The sequence below is a fragment of the Chamaea fasciata genome, unplaced genomic scaffold (genome assembly GCF_029207755.1).
Source record: "Chamaea fasciata isolate MVZ Bird 193981 ecotype frontalis unplaced genomic scaffold, bChaFas1.0.hap1 SCAF_9, whole genome shotgun sequence".
Taxonomy (NCBI): domain Eukaryota; kingdom Metazoa; phylum Chordata; class Aves; order Passeriformes; family Sylviidae; genus Chamaea; species Chamaea fasciata.
This window is the reverse complement of record NW_027094094.1, coordinates 2,739,451-2,756,252: the sequence shown is the minus strand read 5'-3', so window position 1 is coordinate 2,756,252 and position 16,802 is coordinate 2,739,451. Positions and strand designations below refer to the sequence as shown.

The 16,802-nt window shown below is 44.2% G+C and overlaps 1 protein-coding gene across 1 annotated transcript in view; it reads right to left on the bottom strand.

Moving 5' to 3' along the window:
• Positions 1-679: 679 nt before the first annotated feature.
• Positions 680-16,802, bottom strand: part of CUNH10orf90 (chromosome unknown C10orf90 homolog) — a 58,720-nt gene continuing 42,597 nt past the window's right edge. Inside the window, exons 4-9 of the mRNA XM_066190726.1 lie at positions 13,340-13,612; positions 11,243-11,463; positions 10,052-10,247; positions 2,945-3,008; positions 1,768-1,867; positions 680-1,615 (exon numbers count right to left, since the gene is read on the bottom strand). Coding sequence (XP_066046823.1) covers positions 1,577-1,615; positions 1,768-1,867; positions 2,945-3,008; positions 10,052-10,247; positions 11,243-11,463; positions 13,340-13,612 — 893 coding nt within the window. The 3' untranslated portion in view covers positions 680-1,576. The remainder of the gene's footprint in view (positions 1,616-1,767; positions 1,868-2,944; positions 3,009-10,051; positions 10,248-11,242; positions 11,464-13,339; positions 13,613-16,802) is intronic.

The window sequence follows — 16,802 nt, the reverse complement described above, 5'->3', positions numbered from 1 at the left end:
AGCTCGAAAGAGAATCCTTCTTGGTGTCCCTTTTCTGAGTTCTACTTGGAGTCATCTGTGGCCCAGCCTAGGCTTTGGTTTCCAGTACAGAATGACCTCCTTGGTTAAAAAGATGTTTTTCAGGGAAAAGTGCTGGCAGGTCCTTCCTCGCTGCCTTACCTTCCACATCCTCTCCCAAAGGATTGAACTATTGATGAGTTTTCGGGGATATCTTTCTGGAATGCAATATATTTGTTCAACAGATCTCTGTCTTCTCTGCGAGCAAAAAAATCAACATCATCATTCCCACGTTAAACTGGGAAGGTGCAACACAAAAAGGCAAAACAATCCAACAGAAACAGAGCACAAAATATCCCCAGGTCCCCGTGTCCAGCACAGGTCACCCAGCTGGAGGTTATCCCAGTGGCTCACAAACATGCCTCTTCCAAAAAATCCTGACCTTACATCTCAGGCTGGATTAGGAAAACAAAGCAGAACCATCAAAGGCCAAATTCCAGCCTCCTTCAAATCCCAACTCGAACTTTGCGCAGCAGAATTTAACACTTGCCGTGATTTTTAGGGGCAGTGGGTTGTTTTTTTTTCCCACATGGGATTTTGTGGGTACAAAGGCACGACTTCTCAGGCAGTTTCCATAATCGTGTTATATTTAACAGCACCAAATAAAAACACAGCTCTTGGATCAATATTATCCTCATGCTTTATTCCATAAATAAACTCCGTTGCTTCGTGAGCCGCTTGCTTTTACTTCCAACATGTACAAATAAAGATTGAAATATTTTTTTGGAGGGAAACATGACAGCTGGTTTGAGTTCTGCAAGTTTTGATGCAAACATCCTTCTTGGCACCACTCCTTCATCTGCCATTTCTAGAAAGACTTTTTGTGCTCATAGAAGTGGAGTAAAACGTATGAGACAATGAAAAAAAACGTGAAAAAGTGTTATAAACAAATATTTAAATATCGGTTTGTTTTTTTTTTTTTTAATAGGAGAGCTTGCTAGGTAGTTTGACTCTATGAACAGGAATGGAGTTCCTCAGAAAGCTGAAATATTGGTCCCTTTTGGAATGTTAAGTATTAATGTGAAACTGCTGTGGCTCTGATGATGTGGTAATGCTGTTTCAACTGGTTCCTAAACATAACAAATAACAGTTTTCTTCAAGGATTTAACTCACAGGAAATCAATTAATAAAAATGCTTCAGAGAAATAAGTTTTCCACATCTTATAAACACTGGGTTATTGCTACAGAGAAGTGTACTTTAAAAAAAAAAAAAAAGATTAAGATAAATAATACCCCTGTAATTCAGTATTTGCATTAAAAATTCTTAAAATGATTTCCTGTGGGTAAAATGACCAAAAGGTGATGCTCTGGAACAGCTGTGCTCCCTTTTAGGCTGTTTTTGATTACTTGAACGTTGCCTTAAAATTTCAATTGAAACATAAATGATCTTTCTTTACACAAAGAGCCAAAGATAAGAAAAATACCTCCAGGTAATTGAGATAAGAGTTAATTTTATGGCTTATCTAGCAGTCAAAGGCATTCAAGATCCAATTAGGATGATGGGCAAGAGACTCCTTTGTCACTCCGTGTTTCTGTGAAGGAGCTGGTCCAGTAATTGCTAGGAAAAAAAAAAAAAAAAAAAAAGAAAAAGTGTTTTAGAATACCATAAAATCCATGAGGTGATAGAAATCTTTACTGATACAGGAGTTGGCATCCCGGACTACAAATTTACTGGCTCCATTTGCTCCAGAATTACCAGGAAATCCTCACCTTTTTAAACATCTCCACACGCAGCCTGTTACTCTGGATGATGATCCGCTTCTGTTTCTCTTCTTGCTTCTTTTTCACCTCAGGTAAGTTGTCATAAATCCTGTCGGGAATTCGGAAAGAGGAGATCATGTCATCCCCGGGGCCCGCAAATAATTAATTTTTTCCTGTAGGGAGTGTTTGCCTTCCGTGCAACGCTTGCAATGGGCACCTCTAAGTACTTGAATTTGATTTATGGCACGGGAATGATGAATTATTAACAATCATGGTTTGATACCAAATCTGGCAGGTTTCAAATCTTGTTGAAAGTGCTGATTTTGGAATAAAAAAAAGTAAAGGAAGAGATGGGATCAGGTGATTTCAATGCAGTAGCTTCTAAGGAGCTCAGTGAAGTTGGATTCCACTTCTAGAAATGAAATTCAAATTGGACTCTGGGCAAAACTTTTTTTTTTTTTTTTTTGTATTTTTGCCGCAATTAATATCAAGCAAACATTTTCAAATAATTTTCTAAAATATAAGAAAACCTTCCTTATAAGTCTGCAAACTGTTTACATTTCTTCATTGTCATTAGGAACGCTTTTTACCAAGGGCAACACAATCTTTCCATTCTAAAAATATCAGGAGTTGCCATTAAAAAGGTGACTTCTGATTTTTATTTTCCCATTAAAATCAGTGATAAAATTCCCAGGATTTAGAAGAGAAATCTGGACGGCCCTGGTTTTGCACGAGCACAAAGCCTGTTTATTTGTGGGTTCTCCTCATAATATTTTGCAATTCCAAGTTCTTGAAGCAGCCTGTTTTGGCTGGGGGTTTTATTTTTGAGAAGAGGAACGGGACACATCTGAAAACAGGGATGGATTCTCACAGTGGCTTTTGCAGCTTCCCTTCATGAAGTGCAATGCAGTTAAAGATCAGACACCACTTTCCTCATCATTTGCTGTCATTCCCATCCTCTGGGCCATAATCGGGGGGGGAAATCCAAAGTGACCTCACTGCTTCCATTCTTGGGTGTTCAACATGAGGCACCTGCTGAAGATTTGGTTTTCGTGCCATGAGTGCCTCATTCTGTCAGAACCTGCTGGAAAAGGGGTGTTGAAAGGGCAGGGCTGCCCAAATCTGAGCTGATACAGCAGGAAAAAAAAATAATCCACGGGCAAGTCTAAACCAGAGGGATTTGTACCTTTTAGATCTCATGTGCATCTCCTTCTCGGGAATGACTCTTTCCTTTGGTTTGAAGAGGTTATCTGGCAGAGAGAAAATAAAGTTAGTACTGGAGGGATCTGCTTTTAGTGAAATCCCAAATGCCATATACCATGGAGCCCCAATTTTCCATTTCTGGTTAAAGTTTTGAAGGCTGAAAGCCAGATCCAAATCTCCAAATCTCCAAATCTCTCCAAATCTCCCTCACAGGCTCCTGCAGGCAGTTTCACCCTGGCTGCCTCCTCAGCGTGTCAGGAACCTGCCCTGGCACAGTTATTTCTGATTCAATTTACACCTGTTTTGCAGGGCTGTGGATAATTATCTGAGCTTTAGAAGGAGGAAAATCACATTTCTCCTTCCTGATCAAGTATGAAGAGATCTGTGATCATTCCAATCAGCATTTCCCCGGATACAGGAAAATAATTTCTGATCTGAGCAGAAATTGGTGGTTCTCAGGGACAGGTGGTTTTAACACCTTCCTTGCAAAAATGGGTCCTGAATGGGAAGGGAGGCTGTTTGTACAAGGTGGGAAGCCAGGAAATAAATGAGATTACTGTTGTATGTCTGGGTAAAATCCATGGAATCACAGAATGGTTTGGGTTGGAAGGGACCACAAAACTCATCCCATTCCACCCCTGCCAGGGCAGGGACACCTTCCACTGTCCCAGGCTGCTCCAAGCTCCAATGTCCAATCTGGCCTCGGACACTGCCAGGGATCCAGGGCCAGCCACAGCTGCTCTGGCCACCCTGTGCAAGGGCCTCCCCTCCCTCAAAGGGAACAATTCCTTCCCAAAATCCATCTAAATCTCCCCACTTTCAGCTTAGACCCATTCCCTGTGTCCTGTCCCTCCATCCCTTGTCCCCAGCCCCTCTCCAGCTCTCCTGGAGCCCCTTCAGGCCCTGGCAGGGTCTCTGAGGTCTCTGGACCCTTTTCCAGGCTGAACAATCCCAAATCTCTCAGCCATTCCTCATAGCAGAGATGCTCCATCCTTCCAATCAAAAATCCAAGGGAGTTCTGCGGCGGATTCAGCTCTGATCTGGCGCAGTTTCCAAAGCACAAACTGGGCAAGGAGAGAGGCTCTGAAGTCTCCTCTGCCTCAGGACTGACTTTTCCCCACTCAGCAGTTGTCTACACTTAATCATCCTTGTTAAATCTTCGGTACACACAAGCCACATGCTCGATTTGCTAGGAAAACATCATTTGTCTTTTATTTATTAGTGTTCTAATGCTCCTTTACGTGTTGATTCACTTAAAAGGAATAAACACTTGGATGCTGCTGCTGTCCAAACAACTCTGAAAGAGCAGGGAGCACATTGTCTGTGACCCAGGGACACCTTCCACTATCCCAGGTTGCTCCAAGCCCCGTCCAACCTGCCTTTGAACTCCCCCAGGAATGGGGCATGATGACACATTAACATTCCAGACCTTTGCGTGTAGCCATCAGAACAGGAAAAACCCATCCAGGGGTTTACAGACCCACTTCCCATTCCACATACAGCGTGACGAAGTGATAAAATGTGTTTTTCCTGCAAGTCCCTCAGTCAGGGTGGCCTCTATTTTCAATTTCTGGGAAGCACCACAGAGGCTGGGAGCTGTGCAGGTGCTGGTACTCCAGAATAATCCTTTCCTGCTGGCACAGAAGGGCATCAGACCCATCACTGCTCTGGAGGGAGAGGTGTGGCTGTGCAAGGGATGGATTCAAAAGAGACTCTGGGGGAAAATCCTCCAAGAAAATAACAAATCCACCTCGATTATAAAAATGCCCTTTGTGGAGCCACGAGGTTAATTCTCATGGCCAAACATTCCTGCAGCATCTCCCAGCTTGTTATTGAAGAGAAAAAAATACCACACGCAAACATCACGGCTGATCCTTGACGGATTGTAGGATTAGGATTCAAAAGTTAAATGAGAAATAAATTAACAAATTGGTAGAAATGAGAAAACAAAAGTCCTGTGTGCATTTAAATAGTTGTTAATCCTCGACACTGAGAAGAAAGCGCGTTTCAAAGGGGAAGGGCAGCAAACACTCAGAGCTGAAATAACCTGCCCAGCTCATCGTGGAGACCTGAATTAAAGGTCTTTCCTGGCAAGCAAAGATCAAATGGGCCATGAGGTAGACAATTCCCCAAGCTGACAGGCTTCCAAATTGTGTTTTAGCCGTTCCTTATCAAAACTCCTTATCAGATTTCACAGCCTTGGGTGACTTTTGGAGACAGCAGTTGTGAGGGGGAAAAAAAGGGATTTCAGAGCAGACCTTCAGCGTGGCCGGGAATGCACCACAGTTAAATGAAGCCGCAGACAGAGAGGACTGAATCACCTCGTTGGTGTTTTATTCACACCGTGAGAAACTCCTGAGTTTCTGGCTTTTACAAGTGGTCTCACATCTCCACTAAAACAAGCCGTAAATGAATGTAAATGGGTCGTCCCTGTAATACATTTTAATTAATGCTAAACTGCACCTCCAAGAGGATGAGTAACTCTCCTGCTTGGCAAGTGAGTAAATATTTAGACAGAGAACAGATAAAATGATTGTGTTGGAGCCAGCCCCTGACTTCCTATTTAGCACTAAATCACTGGAGCACTTAAAAGAGGAAAACAGTGGCAAATTTTATCAACATATACATAATATGGATACGTTTTCTTCTGACATGAATGTGAATTCTCAAAGTTGGGTGGGAGCTAAAACGTGCCTTTGAGGGTGTGTGAAAAGCAAAGCACTGCTGGTGGTGGATCTCTAATTTAACTGCTCTTTTACTCACCCTCCAGGCTCCTCCAAAAACAAACTTTTGGGGAAGGTTTAGAAGCACGACTGAGGGGATATAAATTGTTTCCAAGGTATCACTAAAGGTCGAGGCTTTGGATGAGAATCCAGGTGAGGTTGAAGGGCAACCTTCAACTTCCACGGCCAATTCCAAAGAACAACCTCCCCCTCAAAGGACAGGAAAAGGGAAGGTGGGGAAAAAACCCCAAACGTGCCCGAGAAACGGCGTTAAACCTCCGAAAATGCCTGTGCACACCAAGATCACAGGGCTGTTCATTATGCAGATTTAAAGGCCTATAAACAGCTGGTAGTCCTGTCACTGCAGTAATTACATTACGGTTTTGGAGATTTAAATGCAGTTATTTGAACATTGTTTCTATTCAGCTCATCACAGTGGGATCTCTAATTTGTTCGACACAGTCAACAGCAGAGTTGTCTGTCTTGGACTAATTAGCACGCTCAAAATTTAGCAGTCCCCATTAGCCAGCACAAAGGCTGTCTGGGATTTGCAGGTTCTGTGCCTTCAAAGAGCTCTCGTGACGATCAAATCTCGTGCAGGATAAACATTTTCCTTTTCCTGAGATTACATTCAGCCTTTGGTAAAGCCCCGCTCGTGAAGGACAATTAAAGACTGGCAAACATCTCGGGGTTTTGAGGATGGGAAGGTGAATGGGAACTGCACAGATGTTGGCATTTATATGGAAATGATGTTGAATGCCAATTATTTCTTTCTCTTACAAGAAACTGAAGTCGTAACAACACTGTCAAAACACGGGGGAAACCCGACTAGTCAATAATTTCATGTTACCAATAAAGATGTTTTAGGCTGATAGAATAATCTCTCTGGGAGAGAGAAAAACCTCTGCAGGTCTTTGCTCTGGGTGGAAGTTATTTCATTGGAATAAAAGTTGCAAGACCAGAGAGAAGGACAGGTACCAAACTTATTTCCGAGAGAGATAAGCGCAGCAAACTCCTCAAAACACCTTTGGGATGCAGTTTAGGCCCCATTTCCAGCTGAATAAAAGCAGGCACCCACCTCTCCCCATCCTGGGCCACCCTCCTGTGTGGGCACACAGGGAACAGGGCAGGGAATGTCCTCTCGAGGTGGAAAATGAGTCGGATAATTGCTGTCACGGTCAGTGCTTGAGCCAAGTGCGCCGCATGACCTGCTCCTGCTGCCCGCCTCAGACGGGCTCTAATCCATCCTGGGGTCACTCCGGCAGGGTCAGTGGAAATTAAACCCATCAACCAGCCTGCTCTTGGGGAAAGACCTCTGGAAAAACGTGTGAGGGTGTGCTGGCAGTGAGCCGTGGAAACCTCAGAGCTGTAAAGAGCTTCAGCTCCACAAATTGTAGGACATCAGGAAAGAGAAAAAGAAAACCAAGAAAGGAAGGAAATAATCAAGAAACAACCACAAGATCACAGCCTGGAGCCCAGAGGTGCCATCAATACAAGCCTGAATGCTTAAGCACGTTTCCAGGTCATCCTTTTACCCTCCAATTCCCAATGTTGTTCCAGGGGGTGTTGCTGTGAAGGAGCAGCCTGATTCCCCAAACCAGGAAAGCTGTGGGCGGGAATGTCTGCATTTGGCAGAGGTTTCTTAAGAGAACAGAGAAGCTGTGGCTGCCCCTGAATCCCACAGGCCAGGTTGGACAGGGCTTGGAGCCACCTGGGATAGTGGAAGGTGTCTCTGCCCACGGCAGGGGGTGGAATGAAATTATTTTAAAGGGTTTTTTTCCCACCCAAACCATTCCATGAAGACTTTGCCTAGGCCAAAGCTTTCTGGGGATGCAGGACTCTTTCCCCACTAAGAGATTTGCTGGGAGATTCCCTATAAATGAAACCATCAGCAACGGGTCTGTCATCAGCAGAGACATCAGAAGCACAGAGACATCCAGTGCCCCTTCTAGGAAAAAAAAATTCCCCACTCTGGGTCTCACTGATGACACCAATCCTGTTGCATCCACCGGGACAAATCCTAAAATACCAATTGCCAGGGCTCAGAGCACGTCAAATATCCTCAGCAATGTGGCAGAGCCCTCTGTAGTGCAGCCTGCAGGGCTGTGCTTTATCCAGGGATCTTGGATTTCCAGCTTTAACTCCAGTTCTGCTTCAATAACAGACACATGACACTTCTGTTGTTATAAAAATATTAAGGTCTCACAAACAGAAAACCACACACGGCTGCACGAAGGCAGACGAGTTACAGAAACCAAAGATTCTCTCTAGACAAATTTACCTTTAATAACCACCCACTAAAAAATGGAAATAGTCGTTAACTTTGATAATTAATGAATATATTTCAATATTATGATTTTATTACTCATTAAACAAGCATAAAGATTAAAATTTCATTGTAATTTAAGGAGAAATGGGTTCAGCCTTTCATATTTTGTTTCATAAATTATTTGCAGAGTGGAGTGGGGGATTTTCAAAGATGATCAGCCAGAAGTGGGAGATTTTTCCCACTTCTTCTAAAACAGACGACAAACTCCTGGTTTGATGACAAACTCTGCAGAGCTGGCTGAGTCCTCACACTGCACAGCCCTGAGAGATCTGATTCCAGGTAAATTAACTCGGATAATGGAAACGGTGAATTAATTCTATTGAGTCTTTAAGATAGAATTCATCCTTTGTGCTGTGTTTCCCTAGGTTTATTTAGCTCTCCCTATAAAAACCCAGTAGGTTCCTGATGTAGGACAGACCACTGGAAGTTGGAATTCTCCAGGAATCTCCAGGAGCCCTGAAATGGGGCTGCACCCACCTCTCCGGCACCCACCCTCGTTCCCCGGGGAGCCGAAAACCTGTTTGTGTTTCCCTGGGTTGAGGACATCAAATATTCCCTTTCCTGCATCCTCCAGGTGTCTTTGTTAGTTTGTTTAATCTTTTCAATTAATTTACTTTTCAGTAGAATAATGTATCTTCAAGCAGCCACAGATTTAAAACCAAGATGTAGAGAGGAATGCCAGTCAATCAAATAAATCTTTGTTCTTTAGTCAACTGAATTAATTAGCACCCAGATGGCAATTAAAAAAAAAAAAAAAGGAAAAGAAAAGAAAAAGAAAAGCAATTTGTTTCACATCTTGAGCTTAGATAACATTTACAGAGGTGCTGTATGGGCTGTGAGGGAGGGAAGGGTTTCCTCACTGGGGGTTGAGGCTGTTTCCCACAACCTAATCAGCTTCAAACAGGAAATCACAGAGTTGGGATGCCTTGATTTAGCAGGACTGGGCAGAGCAGAGCTCTCTCCAGCTCTGGGATTTCTGAGAGAAGTGACAAATCCACAGCTGGAGCTGGGGCTCCTTTCCCAAATCCCACCTGCCTCCCTGCTGTCACCTCTGTCCCCAAACTTATCATTCTGTGAGCTGGGAGCAGATGAAATGTCATTTATTGCCATCACCCCCACAACCAGCAGCAAGTGACAGTGAAAAAAAGTCCCCAGGGAGCTCTCTCCCAGCTGCCACAAAGCACAGGAAACTCCTCATCCCCACTAATCCATAACTGGGAATTTCTGCCAGGAGCATCTGGACAGGTGCTGGAGAGTGAACCAGGAATCGCAGCTCTCATGTTTCTTCCCAAATTTAATATGGAGATTTGTCTTAGGTTGCAATGCAAGATTTAATCTTAATTAAATTAATTTATGCAAGATTTAATTTGCAAAAGTATGTATTCTGTTATCAGCGGTTAAACCAGGCGAGGCAGTATTCTTTATCCCTTCCAGGACCCCTCTTTCCTCCAGGGGATATCTGCTGTCCATGGGCCATCCAGGCTCACTGCAGGGCTGACACAATCCCATCATCCCATGGGGAGAGGCTCCACCCTGGGGGAGGAGCCCAGCATTCCCACCTGGGTAAAACCTGAGATTCAGAACACCACTGGATTCCACTGGATTCCCAGAGGGAGACCAGACCCATCTCAACACCACTGGACCTTCAGAGGGAAACTTCACCCTTCTACAGGATCATCTCTGCTCCAACAGAACCACAGCTGTCACTGCAGGAGGACGTGATGGGACTGCTCCCAACGCCCTGACCAACAGGGGGTCAGGTTGTGTTCTGACTCATTTGTTTCCTTTTTTTGTGCTATTACTTTTTTTTTTTTTTTTTTAATTTTCCTAATAAAGAATTGTTATTCCTATTCCCATATCTTTGCCTGAGAGCCCTTTAATTTCAAAATTATAATAATTCAGAGGGAGGGGGTTTGCATTCTCCATTCCAAGAGAGGCTCCAGCCTCCCTTAGCAGACACCTGTCTTTCCAAACCAGGACAAAATTCCATCCAGGATTCCCAAGGCAGCCAGGGGACCTGCTGCTGGTCACAACTCACCGCTGAGAGGGTCGGGGATGGTGAATTGCTTCTTCTTGGTGGGGGTGGACGTGGAGAGCTTTCGAGCCAGTGCTCGGGGGGTGCCTGGAGGAGCCTCCTTCTGCTGGGCCCTCCTCAGCTGCACCATGAGCTCCAGCCTCTTCAGCCTCTTCTGGGAGCGGGAGATGAACTGAGGGTTGTGGAGCTCCAGGGCTTCCTACAGCAAACAGAGAAGCTGCTTTATTCTCACGTCATTCAAAGGAAGGAAAAAGTGCAATGGGTGTAGGGCTGAGTTCAGTAAGAGATTGTCACAGTGATGAAAGTGAGTTTGGGTTTGGGTTGGAAAGGACTTTAAAGCTCATCCCATCCCCTGCCATGGGCAGGGACATCTTCCACTGTCCCAGGCTGCTCCAGCCCCAATGTCCAACCTGGCCTTGGGCACTGCCAGGGATCCAGGGGCAGCCACAGAAAATCTGGAAATTCTATCCCAGCCTCTCCCCACCCTCTCAGGGAGTAATTCCTTCCCAATATCCCCTCTATCCCTGCCCTCTGGCAATGGGAAGCCATTCCCCCTTGTCCTGTCAAGTTTATACATTTCTACGTTTTAAATTACATATTTTTACATCCAAACTCAAGTTCTTGATGTTTTGCCTGTTTCCTTTTCTCACCCCACCACCGAAGCAACTCGTCACTGACAGTTCACAAGCTTTCCTGTTTATTTAGATTGTCAGATCTCTCCATGACTGATCCAGAGAGAAAACACTTCCCAGTCAAAACTGCTTCAACATTTAGGAATGTTTTTAGGACAGAGGAAAGGAGTAGAGATGGGTCTGTAACATGTGCTGGAGGAAAAGGCAGGAAAATCCATGTGCTGCTGGAGCCTGGTACCAACCTGGGCCATGTCCACACTTACAGCTGGTGCTGGAAGTGCCAGGCACTTGGAAAACTGGGAATTTGTAAATTCCCAAACTCTTTACAATTTCCCCCACAGGAACAGCAGCTGCAGCTCAAAATGGGGAGCCTTGGCAACCAAGCAAGTTTTGGCAGTAGATACAAACTGCCAAAACTTCACTGGAAAGGGAAAAACCGAGGAATGCGAACTTCTGCCCTTTACAAGTTCCCAGGAAGCAAACACCATGCATGGGGGAAAAGGGGGGGAAAAAGAAAAATAAGCAGGAAAAAAGGGGAAAAGGAAAAAAAGAGATGATTTACCCTCAGTGTCCACGGGGCTGCTGGAGTTTCCTCCAGCTGGGAGCTGGATTCTGGCCAGGTGAGCAGGTTTTTCTCCCGGGTCACAGCTGCAGAGCGGGCCCTGGGCAGTGTCACCATGGACAGTGTCACCCTGGACAGTGTCACCCTCCTGCGCCACTCCTGCTCCTCCTGTGCCTCGAGCTCCTTTGTTCTGTCTCTCGAACCAGGGAATTTGTAATCACCTTGGAGAGATTTAAAAGTTCATTAGGAGTGCATGGCTAATTTTTTATTGGGTTCTCCACCTCATTAGACAGAGAGGGCGATTCCTGAAATAAGAAAGCCAGGCTGTTATTAATAGGCCTCATTAGGCAGAAGAGATCAGATCTAATGGTGGCTGCCCCGTGACACCCAGAGTGTCTCTCACATTATCCAGACCTCACATGGAAGGAAATCACAATTAAATCTCTCGGACACTCGGCTCTCTTTGCTGGTGCTTCCCGAAGTTTGTGCCATGGAAAGCCAGGGATATCTTGCTGTGACCTGCAGTTGGAGTTCATTGCAATTTATTGCAGAAAATACCAAATGGGCTTTGACCAGAAATCATTTCCCTTCCACCACACTGAGTCTTTCATCAGCACCACTGGTTTGGTTTTTTTCCTTTGTTTTTAATCCAGTTTGCTTTCTGTCATTCCTGCAGATCCATTAGCCAGTGGAAAGACTCCTTAAAAAAAAAATAATCAGCAAAAGGTTATTGTGCATTATGGGGCATTATTATGAAAGCTGTCAATTCACAATGAGAAAAAGAGATTATTTTCTATGCTTATAATTTAGTTTTAACGCTCACTGACTGATACTCCTTGCACAAATTAGGACCAAAAGAGGCTGTGTGCTCAAAGATGAGATTCTCATTCAGAGGACAAAAACGAATCCAAAATAACAGAGGAACTTCGGAAGGGCTCCATATTAACTATTTGAAAAGTCACACTGGAGTGCTCCTTCCTTGCCAAATAATTTGATTTCTAGAACTAAATATCTGGGAATAAAGCCCGTTACTGTTTCATTTCAATTTTTGGTTACAATAAACTTAAAATATTTTCCTCTTTATGACATATTGTACATATTATATTCTACTTAAAGAACATATTAAAAAGATCTGTGTTGGGTACATTTGCCTTACAAAAGCCTGAGATGTATTTCCTCCCTGACACAGTTCTCACCAACATTTTGGAATAAACCTTGAAACTTGTGAACATGAAATTAAATTCCTCCCTAAGCCAGGTTTACAGAGGTGTGGATTAAGTGGGACTTTGCCAGATCTCAGTGGATGCTTTGCTTTTGTAAAACAAAGTCGCTTCCAGTTAGGGGAATGCCATGATTTAACTTCAGGCACTGAATACAGCATTTAGGCTTCTAAACGTGTGACATTCAGTGGCTTTATGCCAAATTTTGCCTACCTGCCTACAAAAAATTCTCTTCAGAAGAAACAGCCGTAAGAGAAAAAGCTTCTATGATCATTACAACATTTTAAAGGAATAAGTTTCTCACAAACATATTGATACTAAACCCAAATTATTCTCAGATGTCTTCTGCAGAAATACCTGGTGCGTGAACACAGCTGCTGGTGTCATCTGCATTTTAGCTGTGAGAATAAATGTTGGAAGTAAGACATCCCAGACACTGCTGAACCCAAGGAAATTATGTTTTACACGCTGAAATCTTGTTAATAATCATAGTTCAGATTGTTGTGTCAAAAAAAAAGGTCGAAGGAGTGAAAGAAAGATATCAGAACAAGGTTGTAAATGTAACCTCACTACTGGTACTGCTTGGTTAGGCTGGGGCTGCTTGACTTTGCAATTTTGATGCTTTTTCAAGATTTTCTTGGGAATCTCAGCCTATCTTGGTCATTTTAATCTTGTTTTCTATTAACCATAGCAATGTATACAGTCAGATCAGCTGATTGATCTCTCACCAGATGACTCACGCTCAGCACTTAAAGCTGGACAAAAATGGCCTGACTTTCCATTATTTCACTTTTTTTTTTTTTTTTTTCTTTGGGACTGATCTCATCTTATTATTGAAACCATATTCCTGACAACCACAGTAGGATTTGTACCTTACTTTTTAGGAGCTGCTTTTGCCCGTGAACATTTTCTTCCCCGAGGACTCTCGATGACGCCTTCATGTTGCACACGCTGTTAGAGACAGGCATTTTTGGTTTCAGGACACCCTGTGCTTGGATCTCTTTGGCTTTGGAGGTGTCTTTGGAGGGATCTGCCCGGTTGGATGAGCCATCAGTAGCAGCAGCAGTGGTTTCTCTGGAGGCTGCATCTGGAAGGGAGCCAGGGGCTGTTGTGCTGTTCCTCTTCCTGCTTCCCAACAGCATTGGTGTTCCTGTGAAAAACAGAAAAACAATCCCAGATCCTACAACATGGGAATTTTTATTTCTTTTTTTTTTTTTTTCCTCAGCCCTCTAATCCATGTAATTTTTATTGACATTGCAGGATCCTGAAGTTGTAGGGGCTGAGCAATGCTCTTCTCATCAGAAACTTTCATGGCAAATGGTTGTACAAGTTGGACCTTTCGGGTCCAGGTGGTTCCTGCTGTGACTTTGCACAGAGCCAGAGCGGGGCACTGGAAATGTTGGTGATGGGAGATGCTTCTGAGGCAACCACTCCACTGGAGAGGGGTTAAAACCCTGATCCCAAAACTTGTTAGCCTTGGTTTTCATCACAGCCACCACTGAATCAATAACAATGATTTTGATGAGGTTTAAACAATTTCAAATCCTATAATCCTGAAATACTTCCAATTGAATTTTATCTTAAAGCCCATCCTGTGGCACCACTACCATGGGCAGGGGCACCTTCCACTGTCCCAGGCTGCTCCAAGCCCCGTCCAGCCTGGCCTTGGGCACTTCCAGGGATCCAAGGGCAGCCACAGCTGCTCTGGGCACCCTGTGCCAGCGCCTCCCCACCCTCCCAGGGAACAATTCCTTCCCAAAATCCCATCTATCCCTGCCCTCTGGCAGTGGGAAGCCATTCCCCCTTGTCCTGCCACTCCAGGCCCTTGTAAAGATTCCTTCATTTTTCTTCTTGTCTTTTATAAATGCAGATTTAGCACAATTCTTTCTCTGCTGACTCTTTCCCATGTCTTGGTTGAGGACAGAGTGAAGACTAGAAATGTTTTTCTCCTTTGAGCCAATTCATGACAAAGGGTGAAATGGCACTGCAGGGATGTAAAGAATTTGTGGATGTGGCACTTGGGGGACATGGGTCAATGATGGGCTTGGCAGTGCTGGGGTGGTGGTTGGACTCGATGATCGTGAAGGGTTTTTTCCAACCTAAATGATTCTGTGCTTCTGTGATTCTGTGTTTGACACTTCCTTATCTCAAAGTCACTCACTAAAATCAGATCCTGCCGTGCGGGAAGTTTTCAGTTCACTCTCCCAATCCTTAATCCACTCACAATAGATAAGAAATATTCTTTTTCACAGAATGATAATCTCTTATGCATTTTAGCGACCTGACTGGCTCATGTCTCTTTTTGACTATCCGGTGTTTCTGAGGAAATCAGAGGCATTAGGATACAGCATTTACTGTTTTTCCCTTTCCCTGTAGGTCAGAGCTTGGAGCACGGAATCACAGAATTGTTTAGGTTGGCAAAGCCCTCTGAGATCATCGACTCCAACCATAACATCTTCAGCTCCTTTCTGTAACTGCCCATACAGGGAGAAGGAGTCAGCTCCTTAGGGGGGGTCTTCTAGTGAGGGATCCCTGAAGATCAACACAAACAGAAAAAACCCCCACAAATCTTGGTTTTAATTAAATTCATTGAGATGAACCCCATCCAAAGCAATTTCCCAGCCTTACAGAAAATCTGGTCAAAGCAAGGAGGTGAGCACAGAATTCCCAAATTCTGAGGCAGCATCCAAACTCACCTGCTCTCTGACAGAACTTCTTTTTCTCTGTGCTTTTCACACATTGCAAATATTTCCCTTATCTTTTGCCACAACCAAGCTCTTTTCTCGGATGGAAATAGTTTTGATGCAAATGTTCCCGAGAAAACTGGACTCAGACTCAATTCCGTGCATCCCCTCAGAGCTCATGCAAATCCAGGGACCTGTTCCCTCATTCCCTGACCAATCCCATCCCTGCAGTCACACAAAAATGTCCTATGGCACAGGGAGAGGGGGGAAAAAACACCGGGACAGATGAATGGGGTCATGGACTCAAAGGGTGGCTGTGGGAGGAGGCAGGAACAAGCAGTGGGGTAGGAGAAGATGAAGAAAGCAGCAGGTAGCACTGAGTAACTGCAGAGCAGCAGGGGAGGAAGTCCTTTCACTCAGGCAGCCAAGAAATCAGATGGACAGAGGGGGGAAAAAAAACAAGGGAGCTAAGCCACAGGAAGGACCTGAATGGAAAACAGATTATCTCATTAAATCACCTTTTAAATTAAAATAGTTTACTGGCCAGCAGTAAACAGAGAGGAGAAGAAAGAGGAAAGGAGGAAAGAGTTTCTGCTCATCCATGGCAGCATCACAGCGGGAGATAATTTGCCTTCATATCAAGAAATGGTCTGTGCAGCAAATGTGTGTTGTGAAGCCAAACAGCTTCACTGTCAAATTGCTCAAGCCAATGCTGTGTCCCCAGGAGGGGACATTTTGCTGCTGCTGGGCTCCCCAAAATCAGCAGGAGTCATCAAGGGGGTCAAAAATGGGCTGTAAGGGAAAAGGGTGGAGGCCAGAGTGAGGGAAGGAGAAAGCTCCAAGTCACATCTCTCCTCTCTAGCTCACAATATTGATCTGAACGCAAGAAAGAAGAGCTGCCTGGAGTATTCACACTCCATTTGCTCCTAACTACCAGACTAGCTCTCTCCATGGATATTGGCTTCCAAGTGTAAGTACAGCAACCTTCAAGAATGGACAATTAAGCTCCAGGAAATTTCTTACACGTTGAGCAAATGGAGAAAACCTTTCCCTTCTCTCTGCACCACTTCCCTGCTAAAAGAAACACCACCAGTGGCATCCTCCCAAGGTCTGGGAGATGCCTGTGAAGATGTGGACTGGGAGAGAAGGGAAAGAAATGCATGAACGAAACTAAGAATGGGGCCTAAAATTAGACAAAGGGGATGGATGCTTCTTAGCGTTTTATGATAAAAGGTTGCCTTGAGAAAGAATTAAAAAAACCCCCACGATTCCTGATGAAATTCAGGAATAAAATCAACACGTCCTTCCTGCATGAAAAGTGTCTTCCTTGTGGATCTGGTTCTAATATTCTAACTAAATCTTAATCCTTATTAGATTCACAGTATGGTGGGGATTTTTTTTTTGGTGGTAGTTAATTAAGGCAATAAAAAAGGTGCGTCTTGTTCTTGTCTAACACTGAAGGCAATCAGAATAATAACAGAGTCAATTTGCTGAATTCTTTCTTCCAGCCCCCTTTGGAATTAACCTTTCCCTTCCAAAGGTGCACCCAGGTGCAGCCAATCCCCGGGAAAGCGGAGCAAAGCAAACCAGACAGGGGCTCTGAAAATCAACTCCCTCATCCTCAAAGCAGCTCTCAGTTACTTTAACGAACACAGA